The following is a 13,054-nucleotide window of genomic DNA, read 5'->3' as shown; positions in this document are numbered from 1 at the left end:
ATATAAAATTGAACGAACGGCCAGTCTCTCACCTTAAAAAAGTAAGCACTCTGAAAGGGTGGTGTTTTTTTCTTCTTTTCTGCACAGTGATATTAATGCAAGTTAGACCTCAGTAAATGTCAGGATCCAGAGCACCTCCTGGTGGCGCTGGAGCCAGTACCTGCAGTTCCTGTGCTCACCTGCAGGTGTCTCCAGGCAGCCAGGAACTGTTAGGTGCCAGACCACCACTGGATGGTGCTGGAATCTGCAGCTCCAGTGCTCACCTGCGGGTGTCTCCCAGCTGCCAGCACTTACCCATCACCTGGTGCTTCCTGGGAGGGTATTTAAACCCTCCCTGCAGTCAGGACCATGGCTCAGTATCCTGTTGTTTCCTGTGAATCCAGTTCCTCCAGTCCTGTTACCCGCCTGTACCCTGACGCCTTGTTCCTTGGCCCCCCTGGTCTTGCCCTGCTCCCTAGGTTTACCTGCTTTGTATACCCTGGGTTTGGGTTTGCTCCTGTTATCTTTGTATGGGGTTGTGGCTATGTTTAGTTGGTGTCACTTTGCTTATTTATGTTTGCTTTTGGGTGCTATGTTGAGTTGGGCTGTTTACAATAAATGGTATACAACTCATTTGATCTTGCCTAGTGTGGTCACACTAATTTGGTCCTCCTGCGTGGGTACCTGCATGCGGTGTGAGGACACCTGCGCATGGTACCCTGACAGTAAATTATAAGGTCTCTAAGCTTAGGTGTGCATTGTAATCTAGTGTGTTTGCTTGCTTGTCTGTGGTCATTCCAAGATATTTAGGAACATATTAACAGTAGAGCAGATTATTTTCTGGAATCTGGGGGAAAGAAGAAAAGGTAAAGCTCTTGGTTCCACCAATTAATTAGATACATATTTTCTACCCTCAGCATATGATTGTTTTAGGCTAAATATATGCCCTTCCCCTAGTTTTGCACAGCTTTCTTTCCTATTGTGCCACTGGTGTGTTCAATAGAATTGATGTAATTTTTTGTTAAATGATTGAGAATTTTGCTGCCAGTTTTGTGAACTGTGTATTCTCTGACTTCTTATAGTTTCTTCTCATCTTATCCTTTATAAAACAGGTGGTTGCCTTAGATCCAGACCTTGCTGAGAATGGTACTGTGGTATACAGCATCAACCCTCCTAATAAGTTCTATGCCTTGAATAGCACCACTGGGAAGATCAGAACAACAGGTGTGGTGCTAGACAGGGAGAACCCAAATCCACAGGAAGCTGAACTCATGAGGAAGATCGTTATCTCAGCAACTGACCGTGAGTATCACAATTACAATACCACTTTTACATAAAGCATTTTGTCTTTCTTTATGACCTTAGCTTTATGAATATATTGCTGCATGTCAATAACATTTCACTCAATAGCATTCAGAGTTTAAACAAATTATTGGTCAGAATGTAAAAGCATTGTTATAAACAGTCTTGATGCATCCATTCCTTATGGTGTAGTTGTAGGGGAAAAAATCCCGAACAGCATAGGCACACACCTCTCACCTTCTGACTTCTGAACATGTTAGATACCTGGAAGTTCTGCCGATCCACTGTCTCCATATTTGTTAAATTACTCACCCAGAAAAATTATTTAAATCAGGAAAGCCATAAATACTGCTATGCATACTTTTTTTGGGTACAGCCTCATCTTTCCACCAAGGTATGGTCTCTGTATAGCTGCATAGTATAGTATAACATCATCCCACTGAGGTAAAGGCTCAGCACCAAATATGACAGCACCAAATATGACAGTACCAAATATGCCAAATACAGGCTGTGCCATGCAGCCAGACAGTGCTAATTTGATTGCTGCTAAAGCTACCATGAGTTGTGTAGAACCGTAAAATGTAAATAAATAATCTATATATAGATATTAAATATTACTAAACATTTACGGTTTCATTTTTAGCAACTCATTACAGTGGCATTAAAGATTACAGAGTTACAATTATGGGGCATATTTATAAAGCAGTGAATCTGACATTCACTAAACATTCACTACAGGTGAATCGTCCAGCTGCATGTGTTGTAAAGAAGAATTTCATGAGGATTATGGTTTCATGTTTAAATCAATGTTTTTGTTTACAAAAAGAAATTCTGGCAGATTCTCACTTATATCAGATCTTTACTTCAGTTGTATTTCTTATTTGCTTCACCCCTCCATCAAGCATGATTGGTGAGTGCATTCCTATTGTGCCGTTCAATTGCTGATGGTCTAGGCTTGGGATTTCTTCAAATTATTTCCCAGCACTACTTCCATGATCAGCTGTGTGGAGGAGACTGACACTGACAGGTTTTGAGGGGGAGACTGATGCTGATAGGCTGTATGGGGGGTAGACTGAGGCTGACAGGCTGTGTGGAGAAGAATTGCACTGACAAGCTGTGTAGAGGAGACTTGAAATGATATGCCCTCTCTCCTGCATGATTAGAGACAGTACTCATTTCTGGTGCACATCTGTTGCTGGAAACCAGTGCTGTTAATCACAGCCAATAAATATTTGTGTCCTTCAGAGCAGTGCGTTCGGGTAGCGGTGAGGGGAGAGGTGTGCGCTGTTGACCACACTAGCTCTGCTACTGCACCTAGCAAAATGGAACAAAAGTGCTACGTGCACTTTGTCCAATGGGGTAGAGCATGTATGTAATAGGGATGTTCCAATACTGATATCGGTATTGGTGCCGATACTGGGTATTTGCATGAGTATGAGTACCAATCGGTAATTGGTGTTGGTGAATACTTGAGGAAATGTATTGGTACTCGTACTTAGTCTGGAAAAAATGGTATTTGTGCATCCCTAGTAAACAGTGATGCAAATTAGTAATTTAAAAGGGTCGATTATGGATTTAGGAGGGGTCACACATCATTTTTTATATTTACGTTTTTTACATTGTAGCCTGTGCTGCCTCGAGAGTGCCCTAGATGAGCAAGATATGTTACTGCACTTTCCATTTCCTATACTGTCTCTAGATGCCTTATTAAAAGGAAAAGCTAAAATCTGTAATATACCCAGTGCAGTAATTCCTCTTCCAGGAATCTTCTCCTACAGCAACCGAATAACTACCCCTCTTATATTGAGTGATATGTTGTTATACAAGTTTGTTCATCATTTGGAAAATACTGAGAAGGCTTGGTAAGGCAAGCCTTATAGTCTCTGCTTCCTGTCCCTGTTGGAATATGGTAGAAAGGCATTAGGGAGGTGTAACTAAAGGCAATTGGTCCAAATTAGCTTTCATCATTGACAGCAAAATTTGACAAATGATAGAATCTGTGGGATTCTTTACTTATGCTCCTCTGGTTATGCTCCCTGCCAGGATATTTATTGACTATGAAGCAGAATACAGCCTTAAGTTATAGAAGTGATTTTAATGTTCTTCTGCATCTAGCCCCAGTGTGAAAAAGACCTACAAAATGCTTTGAATGTAAACAAATCTCTAGTGATCAAACTACACTACATCAAGTAGTGTTTTACGGTATTAAATGACTTCAAAAATCCATCATTACATTATTTGTCTTTAACATTTTACAGGAGGAAGACCACCTCTCCGGGCCACGAGCAGTGCTACCGTTTTTGTAAATTTACTGGATCTCAATGATAATGACCCCACATTTCAGAATCAACCATTTATTGCTGAGGTGCTTGAGGGCACACCTGTCGGTACTTCTGTATTTCAGGTAATGCCTGATATGTTTCAGTAAAATACATTTAAAAGCATTGTAAATAAGCAATTGTACATCCACATGATAATCCTGGGAACATTCCTAGGTTTCTGTGACAGCTACAACAGTCCTGCTTTACCCTGCTGGATAATAGTTATACCCTGTCAAAACGTTCCCCTACCCTAGTCATAGACAGTTTTGTTCGAGTAGACACTAGGGTCAGAGAACAGGGATGCAGAGTTCAATCATTTGCAATTTCCATAGACATTATTCTGACAAGATGCAGGTGAGGGGCCATGAAACAAGGTGAGTACCTCATATTATACCACCTTTAGAAGGTGACACCTTATTCCAAATTATTACCTTTCCTCATTGCCCTTCCTCATTGCCCCTGCATACAGCACTGATAATTTAGCTATCTTAAAATTACCTTTTGCTTTATTTTCCTGTAGGTGGTAGCTATAGACCTTGATGAAGGCTTGAATGGGCAAGTAACATATCAGATGCGGGTTGGAATGCCACGTATGGACTTTGTCTTAAATAGCACAACTGGACTGGTTACCTCTACCGCCATACTGGATCGAGAAAAGATCAGCGAGTATTACCTGAGGGTAGTGGCCAGTGATGCAGGATCACCATCCAAAAGCTCTACCAGCACTCTTACCGTTCGTGGTAATTCACGGTTAACTTTATAAGGTTTTCCAAATGCAATTCTTTACATAAAATCAAGAAAACCAAAATGTAATTTTGTTAAGACACACCTGTTGCTTGAGTAAATCAAAAGTAATATTTTTAAACCATAATTATACAATAGCTGGCCCATTCTCGTGAGTGTGTGTTACCAGGAAATGTGCAAATGCCTCTACCTATATCCTGGAGTTTCAGAATTTGCTCTAAAAGTTTTGGGGCATCCTTGCCTGGTAAGAGGGGTTCTGACTTTGACATATTGGAGGCCTACTTCACATTGTGTAATTTGATTTGGCCAATATTTATCAGGCAAATTGCCTTAAATTTACACAGGGAGCCATGCTGATTGACCCAGCAGATGGGAATAATTTATGAAAATCAATGAAACAGAACTTTGGGGATAGCACAGAGCAGCAGGCTGGCAGAAAGCACAGAGCAGCAGGCAGATTATGGTTTTAATTTTTAGCACAGATTTCGAAAAATTAAAGAATTTAAAATGTCCCTCCTGTTTTTGTTCCAGGACATTTAAAAAAGTGCATGGATAATGTGAGATTAGTGCACAGATCTGTTAGTTCTATCTCAGTCTGACTTTAGGTAATGCTTATTTGTTGCAATGCTGTTTTAATTAGACATGTGTGATTCGTTTTGTTCCAAATTGAAATCCGGACGCATCCGAATTACCGAACGAAAAAATAGCAAATCTGAACTGATAACGAAAATTTCAGATGAACATTTTGTTTTTAAACGTCAATGTAAAAAAAAAGGAAAGTTCCCTTCACAATTAATACCAGACTCTTTAGGTCAGGTAGGAATGTAGGTGGGACCCCCATGTAAAAAAAAACCAAAAACAGTGGGGTCCCCCCTAAAATACCTACCAGACCCTTAATTGGAGCAGCAGCCTGGCAGAGCAGAGCCTGGCAGAGTGCCCCCCTCCCTGCACCATACTAGGCCACATGCCCTCGACAGGGAAGGGTGTTTTGCCAGGGGGACCCCCTGGAAAAGCACCTTGTCCCCATGCCAATGAGGACAAGGGCCTCTTCCCCATGACAAAGTGACAAAGTCCTTTATTATAAAAAAAAAGTGTCCAATGATGTAATCCAAAGGTCAATCATGTCGTCCATCTATGTAATCCAACGTAACTCATGATGAACGACACACGCCAACTCGCCAAAATTTTAAAAAAGTCCCGTCCAATCCCGGCGAACATCACCACAAAATGACAGGTCTTATCCAAATGTAAACAAATGGGCGGATAGAGTTGTGATGTCATGGGACTTGGTCCACCCATTTGTTGACATTTGGGACCAGACCTGTCATATAATACCACAACTCTGTTCCCGAATAGCAGTCAGGAGCTTATTAATAACAACATCAACTTGGTTCCCGGACCCAAATGGCATTCAGGAGTTCCCGCATGCTATTCAGCAACACAGTTGTTTTTGTTTGACAGGTCTGGTCCCAAAGGTCAATAAACAGGTGGAACAAGTCCCGTGGCATCACGACTCACTCCGCCGATTTGTTTACATCTGGTTCAGACCTGTCATTTTGTGGCGGTCTTTGACGGGATTGAGCGGGTTGGCAGGCAGCAGGATTTTTACATTTTGGCGAGTTGGTGGGCTTTCTTTGTGATTGACATGGATCTACATCCCTGAACGATGTGATGGACCTTTAGATTACATTGTTGGACACTTTTTTGGTATTTCTTTTAAAATAAAAGTCCCGGTGTAGTGTTTTATTTACTATTTTATTTACTATTTGGTGAATGAGTAGGGGTAACAACTCCCCCTTACTAATTCACAAGGGGGGTGGCATCTGGGTGCCCCCTTTATGAAAAGGCCATCCAGATTCAGATAAGCCCCCCTGCCCATGGACCCCCATAGCCACCTGGCCAGGGTTGTGGGGATGAGGCCCCTGTCCTCATCGTCATGGGGACAAGGTGCTTTTCCAGAGACTACCTCCCTGGCAAAGCACCCTCCTCATGTTGAGAGCATTTTGCCTGGAATGGCGCAAGGAGGGGGGGGGGGCATTCCTGCTCTGCCAAGCTGCTGCTCAGATTAAGGATCTGGTAGGAATTTTAGGGGGACACTACTTTTTTTGTTTGTTTTTTGCATTGTGGTCCCCCTTAAAATTCCAACCAGACCTAAAGGGTTTGGTATTACTTTGGAGAGGAACCACAAACGTTTTGGGGGTTGAGGGTGCCCCTAACATTCTTACCAGACTTAAAGGGTCTGGTATGAATTGGGGGGAACCCCACGCTTTTTAAAAATATTGTTTCTGCAGACTGTTTAGCGGACTTCACTTTGCTGCAGCCAAAATGTGTTTGTAAATACTACCGCATCCGAAATTAACAAAAATGTTGGATTCATTCAAATCCCGAACCAAATTGACTTTCGGACTTGAATCCTGAAAAACGAAATAACAAAAAATCTGAAATAAAGCTAATTTTTGCCAGCTTACATGTCTAGTTTTTATGTACAATGACTATTCCCTTTTCCTGTCCTATGTGTATAAAATGTGCTTAAGAAATTTTATCTAAACAATGTTAATAATTTATAACAGTAATAACAGTATAATAATTTATTTGTAATTGTTCTCTTTTTAGTGCTGGATGTCAATGACGAGAGCCCAACTTTCTATCCAACTTTATACAACATCTCACTGGCTGAGAATGTACCACGAGATTACATTGTGGCACGCATGAACTGCTCAGATGCTGATGCTGGACTCAATGCAGAGCTGAGCTATTTCATAACTGGTACTGAAACCTAAAAAATTATTTCACTTTCAGTTGTTGTCAACAGGTGAAGAGAGTTTAAAATGGAGTCTCTCATTAAGATTGTATCAGTTCACAGGGCCATTTGGTTATGGTAAAAGACTGAGTAAGGGCAATGGAAATGAAACATGCTGCTTTTTCCATTTAAAGATCAAAAAGCCTTGTGTGAAGTATCAAAGTATCCAAAAAGTGATCAGTGATGTTTTTGAGATTCCTTTCTTCTACTTCTGTAATTTGTTGGTAAAGTTGTCACAAATAGACCAGGGGGGAGACAGAAAAAAAAACACTGTACCAATAGGGCTTGCAAACACAAGCAACATGTGTATAGTACACCAGAGACTTTACATTTATTTGCAGTCAAGTGGATCTTTGAAAATATTATTAAGGAAACTTCTTACTCTTGAGTGTAAATGCCTAAGTGCAATAATTTGTATCAACCACTCTGCATTCATTCTGCTGAAATCAGAACAACATAGGATGGATTCTGGTTGTTTTGCTATGGCTTAATGCCCTTAAGCATTATTCCCTGAAGTGAACCTAACATCAGAAAGTGAGTTTACGTCCACATGCCTCCCTACTGCCTACATTGTTGAACTCTAAAAATATCACATAAAATGTTCAGTGACCCTGTGTAGTTCCTAACTGTGTGATAGGCAGAAATATTTATTGACATGCCAGGCAGATGTAGGCAGGAAGTAGTAGGCAATCAAATGGCCTGTTAGATTGAGATGGGAAATGTTCTGGGAAAATATTCAGGTGATGTGCTTAGCATTTACACAATATAGGAAGCATGGGTGTCTGGTGGACCTAAAGTAGACATGTGCATTTGGATTCGGACGAACCTGCAAATCAGTGAAATACAGTTGATTCGGCAGTTTGTCCAAATCCGAAATAACAAATTTTGTATATGCCCAAATATACAAAGAAATTATATTGGGGCATATAAAATATGTTGTCTGAAAGTGTGGCAGGCATATTGGCCGCCGTCACATCCTGCGCATGCCCACCGCCATCTTGAAGGCGGGGTGCATGACGTCACATGACGCCACATTATTCGCAGAATGCACACCAGCCACCAGTGTGTTCTGGGCATGCGTGCCATCATTTTGGAGTATATCTTGGTATACACCAAGATGGCGGTGCCCACATATTCGGGTGCCGCCATCTTGGTGAACACACTGGCGGCCGATACAGCTGCCGCTCGTTCTGCAGTTTCTTTCTGTAGTTTCAGATTTGGAGGCTCGTTGCCTTTGAAAATTTGTTTCCTTTGACGAAACAAATAAAAAAAATTTCATTTTCATTTGTTTCGTCCGAAACTAATTTTTTTACTCTGCACATTTCTAACCTATAGTCAGTTTCTGACTTTAAGTATAAGTGAAGGCTCCTGTATGACAAGTGCCAGAGTCAGTTACTATGTGATGGGCAATGGTCCTAAAGTAAACAAAAGCCTCCTTTACATCCCCTGACTGAGCTATGTTCTCCCTAATTTGTGTCTCATATGCCGCCTTCCTAGACACTACAGCTCACAGTGGGAGGGTTTTTGCAACAGAGACAGTATTGTCAATCAACAAAGCAGTGCGCCGGACTAGGTATGGCCAGAAGCTGATTGACAAGCTACAGGTTTGTGAATCAGCATTCACATTGCGATAGCCCTGCTCTTTCTTTGAAACATCTTCTCATCCCACTGTAGTGCAAGAGAACACATTCAATAATGAGAATGGCAACTCTGCTCTGAATTCATTAGTGCAGCATCATTGCCACTCCATCACTGGAAGCTGCATTGTGGGGCTGTTTTTGTGGGACTTTGCAGGGGGACTAAGAAATAGTGTAAAATAATATACGCTTATAACTAGACATGTGCGATTCGTTTCGTTACGAATCGAAATTCGTACGAATTTTCCTGAAACTCCGAATTTCGGAGCATCCGAAATCCGAATGACAGTTTCCGAATATAACTAATTGTTGCATCCGATTTTTTTAAATGGGAGGCCATAGTTCTACTTTGGCTACTTTAAAAATAATGACAAGTTTTTATTAAATGTGGTTGAATGAGGTGCTCAATTGCTGTCAGAAACATACTGTACAATACTAAACATGGATTACATAGACTTTACATGATGCACCAGCCTAATATTTAGTCATTCTTGGCAGTATTATGTTCCATTCATTGTGAAATCAGTGAAAACTCTGGTATCCTGATTGATAAGTATATGTGAAAAAAATTGATTTTCACAGTAGGACTACCTTAAAAATATAAATGGGTTTTCTTCGTTTAGTAACAAAAGCAAGATTACATTCTAGCCATTCATTTCTACTGTCTGTTGCACATTTTAGTCACAAAGCTTTACTACTTTCAGCATCATAGCAGAAATAGCAGCCTCATGTGGCTTAATGTAAAATGGTAAGGCTTTTCTTTCTTAGACCCTCACAGATCAGCTTTTCTCAGTTCCTTTAACCCCTTCATGACTGAGCTAGTTTTCAGGTTCTCTTCATAAATGACTGACATAGCTTGAAGACCGCTGGAGGAAATAAACTTGCTCTGCCAATATATTATGATTACTCATCTGAGCATTTATGTCTCAAGTCCATGCTGACACAGAAAAGTTCCCATAAGACCTTTCTCTTTCCCATAACAAATAGGCATTAATGAAAAGGAATGGAGATAAAGATTTGTAGTGGTTCATGGCCACAAAGACACCAACTTAATATCACCATACCTGCATCACTTCACTCTTTTATTTAGCAGTTTGAGTTATGCATTAGTGATGGTCTGTTATTATATTGTGGTAACATCAGTAAAATGCCAAACAACCAAACAATTGGGAGAGAAGGAATAAGCAGTCAGTGGCTCAGTGGTTAGCACTTCTGCCTTGATGTCTCCGGTTCAAATCCAGGGTCGTCCAGGGCACTATCTGCATGAAGTTTCATGTGCTTGTATGGATTTCCTCCCATGCTCCAATTACATATTGGTAGGTTCATTGGCTCCTGTCCAAACTGGCCCTTGTAAGTGAGTATGTATGCATATAAGATGGGGACCTGATGTGAATTTATAGTATTTAAAAATGCTGTGAAGACTGTTGGTGCTATGTAGATGCCTACATTAAATAAAAGGCAAAAATAGTCTGTGCATGAATTTAAAAAAAAAAAACATTTTTCTTTGTACAGAGAATACTGTACAGCAAATAACATCTCACTTTAGTTTCCCCTTTGCAGTAGATTTTGATGCCATTATTGCTTCTTACTTACATCACTTTATTCATGTCAAGGAGTTTTAGGCAGATATTGTGCCAGACTGTAAAATATGGATTGCTCCGGTCTTGCATGCTTGTTTAAACCAGTGGAGTTGGTGCTCCCTCTAGAGCCTTTAAAATGGATATCTTGAAATCCAGCGCTAGTGGCCTTTCACCACATTCACACAGATTCTAGACTGCTGCCTTTGTGTTCTTTTGTTGGTCATGTCTTAAGCCCTTGTTTTAATTTTTGTTTTTTTCCTCAATGCACTCTATGCCAGCTGCAAGCTTCAGAGCCTGCATTAAAAATAGTGAATAGCTTGCACTTAATCATTGCTAAAAAAAAAAAGGAATGTGAACAGAATGCCAGAATAAAGAGAAATAAAATATGGGTAAACATACTAGGTATGATTCATATGCTAGAACATAGATTAGATCAGACCTTATAAGTATTGTATTATATTACATACTGTATATGTATACTACAAGCTGTACAGGTGCTTTTTTTTACTGGAAATGCCATTTATGTTGTTCATAAAATATATGAAAATATCAGATCCTATTATGATGGGATAATGATATTCACGAAATACAAATGGTACAGCTGCAGTGTGATAACAGCAATATAAGAGCTGTTGCACCTTGTAACTGCAAACTCTGCTTTAAATTTGCAATATAATAACCGGAGATATGGTTGATTCTGTGAAAGGTAGCAGAAACATACAAACACTGGGGGAGATGTTTCCTCGCTGTAAAAGTCATGTAACAATATTGTGAGCTGTTGACAGGGCTGTCATTCAAGAATGTGTCACATATTTTCCCCAATTCTTTGTGAAATGATAAACCTCCTGAAATTTTTTTCACAATAGAAAAAAAAGTGTGGAATTAAAATGACATTCCATGGAATTAAAATCCTAAGAACATTCCATGTTGTCCAACAATCATTAAAGGAAGTTGTAATAAAAAACCCTATAAATCCTTCACAAAACCCTAAAGCCCAGGGGTCGGCAACTCCAGCCCTCTAGCTGTGCTTTAACTACCAATCCCTGCCTCTGGGAGTGATGCCTGTAACTGTCAGTCTTACAATGCCTCATGGGGCTTGTTGTTTTACAACAGCTGGAGAGCTAGAGTTGCCCACCCAGTTTTATAGCCCAACTCCAGCACGTAGCTATATGTATGTTCGTGTATACATAAATTAATATATTTAAGTCTCTATATTTTACATATTTAGATGTATTTTCACAGAATTATGTTTACAGTTCAATAATTAATATCAAATATGTTTATTATTAGCCTTAATGAAGGTGGCTGAGATCCCCAAAATGTGTTGGCTCTCCCAGAACCTTTAAAAAGTGTTCCAACTATTATTATTATACAGGATTTATATAGTGCCAACAGTTTGTGCAGCACTTTACAATATATGGAAGACAATACAATACAATTCAAGACAAGATGGTAAGGAGGGACTACAATCTACAAGGGAGGGGCCAGTGATACATGAGGAGGTAGCTTTGTGGGGATGAATTGTTTGAGAATGTGATGGTTCAGTGGTTAGGTTGAGGTGGGATAGGCTTCCCTGGAGAGATGAGTCTTTAGGGATCGCCTAAAGGCAGTCAGAGTGGGAGATAAATGGACAGGTTGGGGTAAAGAGTTCCAGAGGATGGGAGAGACTCTAGAGAAGTCCTGGAGGCGAGTATGGGAGGAGTTGGCAAAGGAGCTGGAAAGCAGGAGGTCTTGTTAGGGTGATATTTTGAGACAAGGTTTGAGATATAGCCAGGGGCAGAGTTGTGGATGGCTTTATAAGGGATTTTTAAAATTTTGAATTGTGTCCTTTGGGCGAGTGGAAGCCAGTGCAGGGATTTGCAGAGGGGGTTGCATGCAGACACTGAGCAGTTGGTCAGGTGGATGAGTCTAGCATTCATGATAGACTAAAGGGGGGGATAGCCTGTGTAGTGGAAGGCCAATGAGGAGGGAGTTGCAATAGTCAAGATGGGAGATAACAAGGGAGTGGATGAGTAATGTAGCGGTTTCATTGGTGAGAAGGGGCCATATTTTGGAGATGTTATGAAGGTGAAGGCGGCAGGATTTGGATAGTGATTGGATGTGGCGAAGAAAGGTGAGGTCCGAGTCAAGGATGACTCCTAGCACCTTGGCATGAGGAGAGGGATGGATGGTTGTGTTATCAATCTCAAAGATTGCCGTAGTATAGTAGGACACAGGCACCGCTCCTTCTGACGTAGTGGAGGGTTGGCATTCCTTTTGTTTTTACCATATGTTTTATTGCGGTCTCTGTCTCCCCTGGAGAGTTACACTCACTTCCTGTCCCGGTGACCATAGAAAGGGTAAAGAAACATTTGCCCAATGTGAAGTTAGGCTCCATAACCATTACCTTGTTATTTCGGGCTGGAATTTTGCTGTAAATGTAAACTTGCGCTGAAACTTTGGAGTTGTATGTACAGCTAAGAAAAGACACGACCACTGAAAACACAAACGGGCATGAAGGTAGACTGAAATCCTTACTGAAACAACTTTTTATAATTAATGACAATCTTGAAGATAAAAAGTAAATTTAGAGACAGCTTCTGGCAGAAGGTCCACTGTACTGAATATTGGTAATCAAAGGCAGTAAATAAGAGGAGAGAAGATCCCCCAAACTGCTAGGCTAAAATATCTACTAAAAGAAGAATTTGTTAT

General features: G+C 40.5%; 1 protein-coding gene across 1 annotated transcript in view; it reads left to right on the top strand.

Annotated features, from left to right (window-relative positions):
• The window catches only part of CDH23 (cadherin related 23), a 782,513-nt gene that overhangs the window by 522,234 nt on the left and 247,225 nt on the right, over positions 1 to 13,054 (top strand). Inside the window, exons 23-26 of the mRNA XM_018553073.1 lie at positions 1,092 to 1,281; positions 3,540 to 3,685; positions 4,123 to 4,342; positions 6,960 to 7,112. Of these exons, the coding sequence (XP_018408575.1) occupies positions 1,092 to 1,281; positions 3,540 to 3,685; positions 4,123 to 4,342; positions 6,960 to 7,112 (709 nt within the window). The remainder of the gene's footprint in view (positions 1 to 1,091; positions 1,282 to 3,539; positions 3,686 to 4,122; positions 4,343 to 6,959; positions 7,113 to 13,054) is intronic.

The sequence above is a fragment of the Nanorana parkeri genome, unplaced genomic scaffold (assembly GCF_000935625.1).
Source record: "Nanorana parkeri isolate BGI_ZX_2015 unplaced genomic scaffold, ASM93562v1 scaffold108, whole genome shotgun sequence".
Classification (NCBI taxonomy): Eukaryota; Metazoa; Chordata; class Amphibia; order Anura; family Dicroglossidae; genus Nanorana; species Nanorana parkeri.
This window is presented reverse-complemented; position numbering and strand designations above follow the sequence as displayed.